Consider the following 11,080-nt stretch of genomic DNA (forward strand, 5'->3'; position numbering starts at 1 on the left):
GTAAACTGACTCTGTTTTGTCTCCCCAGGTCCATCCCGCTGTCTCAGCTGAACCCATATTCACCCTGTAATGCTGGCTGCAAATGCCACACTGATTCCATTAGCCCAGTGTGTGGGTCTAACGGCATCACCTACCTGTCAGCCTGCTTCGCTGGGTGCTCCAAAGCAGTAAGTATACAGTCCAGCTGCTACCCACTGGGTGTTGTGGCTTATAAATCTTAAAAACCCAATCCTTGCCAAAGCATGTGCAGAATGTGGCCAGGTGCTGCTTGATTAATTGATTGATTGATTGTCAATCAGCCCTGGCAACATGGTAAGAGAAGCCAGTTAATTTGTTCTGGGGCTCAGTTAGTTTAAGAAAAGGACTGGGAGCAGCAGATTGTGCTCCCTGGCGCTGCACTGAGACAGCTTAGCTATGTGTAAGCTTTCAAAGCTATACCGATGTGCACCTTAATGCACCAGACAAGCAGCAAAGTGCTATATGATGTATCATTGGCTTCATTCTGGTTTCATTGCAGTATGCATTTATTAATGCAAGGGTGGCTTTGTTTCATGAATGCTGCAGCCAGTGCTGGTGTTATCTCTGAGTGATGTTTGTAAATTTCTATATATTGTTTTTATTTGAGAAACACATCAAACCCTTCTAACCCATATATGCATGACTTACAAATGGAGCAACAGCAAGGTCCCCATCGCACAGTATCGAATTTGCAGAGGATTGTCTTCTGAAAGCCAGCTGACTGCCAGCATCGAGTGTGTAAACAATTGGATTCCATTCAGATATGATGTGCTGCACATCCCTCCCTGCGCCTCTCCATCTGGACTCTCCGTTGATTCAAACTAATTCTGCTTCCCACAGCAGTTCAGATCAGTGGGGTCTGGTCCTTCCTCACGTGTGTTGAAATGGTCGCTGTCCTTAGCACTGACTCTTTGCATTCCCTCCTTTGCTGTAGAACCTGACTGGGTGCTCATGCATATCCGGGGACCAGCCTGACAATGCGACTGTGGTTCCGGGAAAGTGTCCCAGCCCTGGCTGCCAGGAAGCCTTCCTGACGTTCCTGTGTGTGATCTGCGCGTGCAGCATGATAGGAGCCATGGCACAGACCCCATCCGTCATGATCCTCATCAGGTACAGAGCCGACCAGGGCTGACGAGACGACATGCCAGAAAGGGCACACTGTGATGCTGCATCCGCCTATCTGCAGTCACACCCACTTCATGTCGTCCTATTTGATTTAAATGGCATTTATTTACATATTTATGTCCCTCAAACTGGTCCATTTACTTGATGAAAAGAGGGAAGGAGAGCTTTTTACTGACATTTAATTCGTACAAGGTAAGGATCTCTGCAATAAATGTTCTGATTGGACGTCGTTATCGTTGCATGGAGAACACAGGGAACCACAGAGACGCACATCGAGGGACTGCAGTATATTTTCTTCAAGTATACTCTCTTCTGTGCCTTTTCTTTTTCTACCAGCAGAGGGCAGTGTTAACCCAAGACACCAGCTGTTAAATAGATTCCTGTTTTAAAAAAATACTTTGAAATAGAGGTGGAAATCATCACTCTATAAACATCTGCAATATCTTAAGAGGCTGCCACATCATTAAAATACATTGTGTTTTATTGAATATCTTTCGCATTCATAACATTCATATGGGTAGTAGTCCTATATTAGATTCTTGTGTTACAGTGTGTTTTTTATATATATATATATATATATATATATATATATATATATATATATATATATATATATATATATAATTATTTACAATGATCCATCTAATGTAACACTTGGTACCACTTGGGTCTCAGTATTTAACATTTAACATTTTATATCGGAGTTCTGTAATTGTTATTTGATCCACAGTGACTCGACACCTCCATTGAAATCCTCTTACTGCAGCTCCAGACAAACGCCCCTATGGGACTGTGATTCTGCACAAACCCCAAGCATGCCAATGAAAAGTGCAAAGCATTACAGGCTGCAATGCGATTTAAATCCTGAGTCATCTTCTCATCTCGGGCATCGCTTTGTGTTCAGTTGAAATTATATTCAGTTCCTCACACTCAGAATTAGATTCTGGACCCCGGGCAGTCAGGCACAGGTCTAGAAGTGTTTTCTTTTTTCTTCTTCTTGTAAGAGACAGCAGCACCGTTAGGGGTGAGTGGAAAGGTGTTGTAATTAAAAGGCATTGATAACATCCGTCTTCTTGCTCTTTGTTGTTTGTGTCCCTCGCTCACTGTAGGGCAGTGCACCCTGAACTGAAATCCTACGCTCTTGGGGTCCTCTTCCTGCTTCTGCGGCTCCTTGGTAAGAAACACCTGCAATGCTGGCTGTATAAATGCAGCACTGCTTTCAAGGTTGAAGACAGTGATCAAATGAGGGCTACAGCAGCTGCCATGAATCTGAATTAGTATTCAATGTACTGTATAGGATACACATCTATACTGTATATAGAATGCAACACATATGGGCTGTGTGTTCTACATGCAATATGCATCTATGCACACCCCATATGTTAAATGGGGCATGTTATATTATAAGAATGACTTGAGGTATTTATTTTTAATGCTAAGGGCTATTGTTGGTTAGAATTATTTAACTCATGTTTAGGTCCTTTGAACTGGACCTTTGAGTGACCAGGGAGCTGTGCAGCACAGCTAGATTTGATTTGTCTTTTTGAGCAGCGCAGTGGAAACCTGCTCACGAGTTTAACCCCTTAGATACCACATGCATTGCTGCCAGAAACAGCAATAAGAATCATCCAGTTTCTAGTGCTCTGATCTTAGCTTAACCTGTCACATGTTGGTTGGTGGGGGGGGGGGGTGGAGACAATAGAACATGCCACTGCCCAGCGGGGGCTTTCTCTAATGCACTTCTGTCCTGGCATGAAGGCCAGAGCTTCTCTCCAGGAGAGAGGGACTGAAAATGAAGAGTGTAACATTACACTAAGAACAGAATATAATACACACCACCATATTCAGGGCAAGGTACGATGCACAGGCGGGACAGAGGACCATGTAGTCACACCCACCATTAATTACACCAGTATGTTTAAGAACCATTTTCAGGACTGCAAGTAGCTATGCTTTTTGTCCTGTCACTCACGATATGTCATATAAAGGTACGAGATTATAATTGCTATCCGCTCAGCTGTGCATTATTTTGCTGACCGTCAAAACAATTTCACAAAGACCCAAATTGAAACCTAGGCAAGCCCAAAACAAAAGACCACGCCATATTGATAAGCCTGTTCTGATTCGCAGGTTTTATTCCTCCACCTTTGATTTTCGGTGCTGGGATTGACTCAACCTGCCTGATCTGGAGCACGGTGTGTGGAGAGGACGGAGCCTGCATGCTGTATGACAACACTGCCTACCGTTACCTGTACGTCAGCATTGCCATCGCTCTCAAGACCTTCGCCTTCATCCTCTACACCACCACGTGGCTATGCCTGCGCAAAAACTATAAGAGCTACATTAAGAACCATGAGGGTGGCCTGAACCCCAGCGAACTGTTTGCCTCAACGCTCACAGTGGACAACCTGGGGAGGGACGCTAGTCAAAACCCACCCAACAGGACAAAGTTTATCTATAACCTGGAGGATCACGAGTGGTGTGAGAATATGGAATCTGTTTTATAGTGTTGGGTTTAAAGACAATAGGAATAAAAAGAACGGACAAGTAATATATATATATATATATATATATATATAATATATATATATTATAATGTCCAATATAGATATATATATATATTATATATATAAAATATATATATATATATAAAATATATATATAATATATATGTGACAGTATACGAAGGGGGTCATCTTTCTTTTTTTTTTTATTAAACAAAATTTTGAAAAATTAAAAATTCTCAAAATTAATTTTTGAAAGCCCGATCCAAGCCCAGAAGATGGTTGTTTTTGGTGCTGCTCTGCTCCATATCCAAAGTATCACAGCAAGGGTCCATTGTAATCCCCACGAGTTATCGCACTGGATAAAGATAGTTCTAATTGTCACATCCAATCATCATGGCTGTTCCAGCCTCCTGGATTTCTGAGCCTATCGCATCTGTTCCAGTTCATTCTGAATTAGAACCCGGAATCCAGTCATATCCAATAAAGGAATGGTGTTCTTCACAAGCAGTTCTCTTATATCTGAACAGTGTCGACTGGAGAGCCTTTCTTTCCTTCTCGCTTTCTTAACTGCACAGGATTTGAGCTTCCCTCCTAGAACAGCAGATGGAAATGTCAAGGGACAATGCTGTATATTACAGGCTGGGGAGGGGTAAACTGCACTGTTATCCTGTGGACAAATGAAATGCATGTGTCTAGAATGGCCAGTAAACTCAATGCTGTTGAAGTTTAGCAAAACTAACTAGAAAATGTCCCTGCTGTCAGACATGTATATTATTTGTCATTTGTTTTTATTTAGTTTCCTACAGTATTATATGAGCTTTAGTCCAGGGTTTGTGTGGCTTAAAATCATCTAACAATAGGCTCTTAATACAATGAGAGACAACAGCATGGTGTGGAATGAAAAGAACAGAACACAAGCAATACACAAGAGGAAACTGAACTTTTTTGGTAGTTACAAAACCCCCTTTAAAAAACACATCAAACAACAACTAAATCCCTTAGAATTATGAATACATAATTTATAAATGACACCTGGGAAAATGAAGTGTTACCAGCTTTGAAAGATCCACCACCAGCATCACAATCTCTAGCCTGACACGTTGTCACCATGCCATAATGTATAAGCAGTAACTCTGTAAAAACATGGGTCATAAAGAACGCGCTACAAGGTAAACCAGGGAGAGTTATAACAAAGGAGAGAAATATTCCTTGTAGTCTGTGGTCCAGGGGTGTGGCCGCTGGTCCCTACTGCAACACCTTCCAGCCATTCAATGTAATCAAACAGCACGGGTCCATTGATTCAGATGTAGAATTCTCTCATGTCTGCAAGCAATCTGGTTCTTCAGAGCCCCATCTTTCTGCATTGTAATCAGCAGCAGCTGGTACTGCCTTCACATGCCCACAGTAAAGTGAGGAGACCATCACAAACCTACTGTGCTTGGGACCCTTTCCAGTCTATACTGTGCTTGGGACCCTTTCCAGTCTATACTGTGCTTGGGACCCTTTCCAGTCTATACTGTGCTTGGGACCCTTTCCAGTCTATACTGTGCTTGGGACCCTTTCCAGTCTATATTGTGCTTACAAACTTTTGGAGTGGCAGTATGGTTTATATTAGAATGGTGGCAGACCCAGTTATCTGGGGATTACAAGTTTGTGCTATGCTGTGGAAGATGGTAGATTCAGGTCCAGTGAGGTTTTTTACTGAGGGTACCACAGGGTTTTAACATTCAGAAAGAAACCCCCTAAAATATCATAAGTGGGCGGTTTCTTCCTTTTTTTAAAAATGTTTTTACGTAAAGCTTACACTGTGAGTTTTCTATACCCTTCACTCTAGAGGATTACAACATTATTCCATTAGGTGCCCTCTACCTCATCAGTCATGCCTCTTGGTATTACTGCCCATATGTGCAGTAGGGTATCAAATAAGGAGCCCACTTGCTGAAATAGTTACTGAAGTGCTTGTAGTGCTTGTTTATGATGTCAAACACTGTTTAGATACCCTATCTACAGTATACAGTACTTGATGAAGTTTGCAAAGGAACACAGGTTTTCCAGAAGAGCAGACCAAACAACAGAAGCAGTCAGCTCAGATAACTGAGCCCAAATGAGTGCACCAAGACCACAGCTGCATGAAGCTGGCTTTATGGGAAGAGAAGCTGTTGCCAAATCTCTTCCAAAATTTGCCAAGAAGAAAATCACAAACCTGGATGAGGAATCCCATCTCTTTCCATAAAGCTATTGTCACGTATTCTTCTTTGTGGAGGGGGTCTTCATGATAAAGCCATCGTCATGTATTCTTCTTTCTGATGGGGGTCTTCATGATAAAGCCATCGTCATGTATTCTTCTTTGTGATGGGGGTCTTCATGATAAAGCCATCGTCATGTATTCTTCTTTGTGGAGGGGATCTTCATGATAAAGCCATCGTCATGTATACTTCTTTGTGGAGGGAGTCTTTATGATAAAGCCATCATCATGTGTTCTTCTTTGTGGAGGGGGTCTTTATGATAAAACCATCATCATGTATTCTTCTTTGTGATGGGGGTCTTCATGATAAAGCCATCGTCATGTATTCTTCTTTGTGATGGGGGTCTTCATGATAAAGCCATCGTCATGTATTCTTCTTTGTGATGGGGGTCTTCATGATAAAGCCATCGTCATGTATTCTTCTTTGTGGAGGGGGTCTTCATGATAAAGCCATCGTCATGTATACTTCTTTGTGGAGGGAGTCTTTATGATAAAGCCATCATCATGTGTTCTTCTTTGTGGAGGGGGTCTTTATGATAAAGCCATCATCATGTATTCTTCTTTGTGGAGGGGATCTTCATGATAAAGCCATCATCATGTATTCTTCTTTGTGATGGGGGTCTTCATGATAAAGCTATCGTCATGTATTCTTCTTTGTGATGGGGGTCTTCATGATAAAGCCATCGTCATGTATTCTTCTTTGTGAAGGGGGTCTTCATGATAAAGCCATCATCATGTATTCTTCTTTGTGATGGGGGTCTTCATGATAAAGCCATCATCATGTATTCTTCTTTGTGATGGGGGTCTTCATGATAAAGCCATCGTCATGTATTCTTCTTTGTGATGGGGGTCTTCATGATAAAGCCATCGTCGTGTATTCTTCTTTGTGAAGGGGGTCTTCATGGTCCATCAACTTTCTTCTGTTTGGACTGCGTCTTGTTAAACTCTCTGTCCAATCATAACAAAGTAGGTTTAGGAATAGCATAAAGTGATCATGCAAATTGTATTGTATTGTATTCTTTCAATTATGAATTGATATTTCAACAATGTATTTATCTTCCATACTTAAATGCCAGATTGGTTGTACTGTAAATTCAACTTTCAGAAAACATCTTCATTTGCTCATCTGATTTATGAAGCAGAAGCTAAAAGACAGATGTCCACTACTTAACTATTAGTGTCCTTCACACGAACAAGAATGTTCTCTGTGCTGCCAAAAGAAGATTTTTTTTTGGTAGGAATTGTGTTATTTGAAAAAGAAATTGCACTTTAATAGAGAAAACAATTTCCAAAAAAAATAAGAACTTGACTTGGATTAATTTACTGATTATGAAAGTTAAATGTAAAGTGTATTAGGAAAGCCAGCGGTAAAGAGTATATTACACTGGCACTTACAGTAGATACCTATTATCATAGATACCAGGAATATTTATTCCTCAGAGGCCATCCTTTAATAAGTGTATTGACAGTGTGGGGCAACAGGAACCAAGGTTATCTGCACAGTCCTGTTATAAGCCCCAGCCAACCCTGGGTTCAAGCTGGACTCTCACACTAAATTTGAATTCAAAGCGCATTCTTATTTCATTCCTTTTAGAATCAACATGGGTTGTTTTGCAAGAAGCATTTATTCCCCTAAATACATTTGATTCTAAATGGATTGTTTTTGCAGTAAGCCAAAGCTGATTTCATATGTTATAACTGGGAAATTAATCTTGAATGAATCCTTTTTAAGAAAAATCTAAACCCGATCTCAACTCTGCAGAGCTGCACGTGCTGTCTCAAGGAAAGAATAATAAGCGAATGTCCCTGTCATAGTGAAGTTGTATTGTTTGCCAAACAAACTACTATCGACAATCAAATTCCCCTTTAAGTGATTCTAGTGGCATCTGGATTTTATAAAGCAGCATGGTACGTTAACCAGCAAGAAACCAGTAAATGTGTGTTTCAGTTCCCAGCAATTGCTAGTCACCAGCAAACCAGTAGTTACTGGACTTTCCTGCAGAAGGAAAAGTAAGAATAATGCAATAAATGATAGTGGCCGTGTGCCATGCCTCCTATGTTAATGCCTGAACATGGAACCCCAGGAGAAAGCGTCTTAAAGGTCTGAACACGAAACCCTATGAGAACGTGTCTTAAAGGTCTGAACACGAAACCCTATGAGAACGCGTCTTAAAGGTCTGAACACGAAACCCTATGAGAACGCGTCTTAAAGGTCTGAACACGGAACCCTATGAGAACGTGTCTTAAAGGTCTGAACACGGAACCCTATGAGAACGCGTCTTAAAGGTCTGAACACGGAACCCTATGAGAACGCGTCTTAAAGGTCTGAACACGGAAACCTATGAGAACGTGTCTTAAAGGTCTGAACACGAAACCCTATGAGAACGCATCTTAAAGGTCTGAACACGGAACCCTATGAGAACGCGTCTTAAAGGTCTGAACACGAAACCCTATGAGAACGCGTCTTAAGGTTGCCCACAATAGGTGCCCTGTTGGGCATGGTCTGCATGTACTTCTATGAAACCCAGGAATGTTTTGTGGGTTATAAACATTTTTTTTTTCTTTAGGAACAAACAAGGCCAGGTTCACAGAAACCTAAACCCTGTGCTTTTTTTTCTCCCCCTAGAATGGAGATATTTAAAAATGTAGCATGTTTTCAAGGCAAGGGCCCTAAGCACCAGGTCCTGTTCTATGGGCAGCATTGAGTGCAGAGGGGCTGGTGATAGCCGGTCCAGTACTTTGACAGTGGCTGAAACATATTGTATAGTACTGTACATTATTTATTGATACATATCCACAGAATGTGACAGATTTAATCCACTTGAGATTCATTAAAAAAGTAAAAAGATTGAGGAATTTGTTATTAACATGTTCAATTGCAAGCAATGCATATGTAATGGTCCTTGCTTTGCATTGGCTAACCATTGTGCACAGAACACTATCTTCCGTTTGGAGATTCCAAGACCTATACAATTCTATATATACATATACATGTGCTACTGAGGACAGACTTCCAATACATTAAATGTAGTTCTCTCTGAAAAGCAACTGGATTTAAGCAGCCAGCTAGAGACCAAATGATCATATTCTTACAGTGACCCCTTCCCATGTAATGGGCTGCTATTTGAAGGCATTAGAGCACTGCCAATAAGCACATTCATCAGAACCCCTAATGCTTTGTGAATAAGGTGCAGAATGCTTTTGATTATGTAATAGTGCTGAGGTTCTGTACTTCAATGGTTTAGAAATTCCTTCAGGTTGTCACAGAGCCTGCCAAACATATAGTGCTTCAGATTCACCTACTTTATAAGTAGATGAGGCTTCTGATTCAAGTGGCTTTTAGTTCCCTCTGGCGCTGACTGAATAATCGAGTGAACTATTGGTAAGATGCCAGATTCAAGCTTTAGCCCATAAACCTGATATAACTGTGTGAGTAGCTGGAGCCTAGCAGTACCTCCAAAATAAGCGTCTCTTATTTATACAAATACCTGGTACTGGATTGCAGTTGAGATGTTTTGAGATGTCGCCATTACTGGGTGTACCAGAAAATAAAAGCAATAGCACCTTCTTTCTCTCTGTCTCTCACAGATTCGTTTAAAAAAAGTTGATAACCAAACTGTGAGAACTGCAGAAACAGCAGAGAGCGGCATTAGTGGCACTTATTGAAAAACAAAATAAAACAAGAGGAAAAATAAATATATACACATTTGTTTTTCACAATATACAATACAGATATTTTATGTTATGTTTTTCTGTATGCTTCTCTCCTTGCATTCTGTATTTTTATTTTCATTTAAAAAAATTAATATGTGATGTTATATGTTTGCTGTAAAATAAATTAAACCCTATTTTCATTCCTTATTGGTGTACCTGTTTTTTGTTTTATTTATTTATTTATTTATTAGAACTAAAATAAATGGTCTAGCATTTAAATATGTTTGTGCTTCACAAAAAATAGTTTCTAAAAATGAATTATCAGTATATATATGTGTGTGTGTGTGTGTGTGTGTGTGCTTGGAAACCATGCCAGGCTATTGGAATGATCTTCACTGTGCTACCAAGAGAAATGGTCTGATGACTATTAGGCACCACCGTCTTTGTAAAGGACGACTGAGGTGAGGGATAGATGGCTCCTGAGATGGTTACATTCATTGGATTCCATGTGTGTGTTCTGAACCACCAAGCAATTTCAGTATCCACATTGCAGGATGTTCTATACAGGAACTCAATGTTTGTTTTTTTTTTTTTTTTGGGGGGGGGGGGGGGGGGGGGGGGGGGGGGGGGGGGGGGGGGGGTTCTCATTTGTATGGTGTGTGCCCAAGCAGATCATCCACGATATCAATACCCAGACCCTACAGAGAAATGTAGGAGGCTGACAGTTTTACTGAGGGAGCCCAGGTGATCTCTCCAGGTCACAGTGAAGATGCATTTTGTTCCAGTCACTTTTTCCAGTTACTGTAACTTCACTCTTCTTGAAATCCATGCACAGATCATATTAATACAGTACTTCCCTTTCTATCCTAATCCAAATGTCTTTATTTCTGATGAGCAAGCCAGTGCCCTGGTTTGAGAGGGTCTTCCTGTGGACAGAGCTGAAGGGAAACCAAGAAGCCATGTGCTACCATTGTGTGGCCATGCAGGGTCAGTTAACTTGAGAGCAGTGTGTTGCACAGGAGATTAATTTACTCTTTAAAAAAAAAGCTCATTTTTGTTTTTTACTAGGACACATTTGCAAAACTAGTAAAAGGTTTCCATTAATACTTTTTAAATATAGTATATGGATTATTTAAAACAGTGTTTGTGAATACACAACGGCAGAGATCAGTCAAGCTTGAAACCACTACTAAAATCCCACTAGAAGGAACTTTAAAACAATGCTGTAAATTAACCTTTCTGCAACACCAGTGGACCGGGTAAATCAGTTTATTTAATCATATTTAGAAATAAAGGTACATAGCGCAGTGTTACTAGCGCAAAACGCCAAACACATACATATTCATAGGAAGGTTTACAGGTCGCAGTACTAAGAACGTTTCAACATCATATAATCTAAAATATTACAATAGCTTCTCCTCAAAACGACTCCGAGGTGCAGCTCTGCCCCCACGTTTCTTTAAACTGATGCATGTATCAATTGTTAGGCATGGGAAATAAAACATCGGAGCGCGGCTGTCCATAAATAATT

The 11,080-nt window shown here is 40.6% G+C and overlaps 1 protein-coding gene across 2 annotated transcripts in view; it reads left to right on the forward strand.

The window, feature by feature from the left end:
* Positions 1–3,686, forward strand: part of LOC121295024 (solute carrier organic anion transporter family member 3A1-like) — a 52,896-nt gene extending 49,210 nt beyond the window's left edge. For both annotated transcript variants that reach the window (XM_041219300.1, XM_041219301.1), the window contains exons 7-10: positions 29–167; positions 953–1,128; positions 2,253–2,317; positions 3,274–3,686. In XM_041219300.1, the coding sequence (XP_041075234.1) occupies positions 29–167; positions 953–1,128; positions 2,253–2,317; positions 3,274–3,650 (757 nt within the window). In that variant the 3' untranslated portion in view covers positions 3,651–3,686. The remainder of the gene's footprint in view (positions 1–28; positions 168–952; positions 1,129–2,252; positions 2,318–3,273) is intronic.
* Positions 3,687–11,080: the final 7,394 nt, after the last annotated feature.

Source organism: Polyodon spathula, chromosome 19 (genome assembly GCF_017654505.1).
Source record: "Polyodon spathula isolate WHYD16114869_AA chromosome 19, ASM1765450v1, whole genome shotgun sequence".
Lineage (NCBI taxonomy): Eukaryota > Metazoa > Chordata > Actinopteri > Acipenseriformes > Polyodontidae > Polyodon > Polyodon spathula.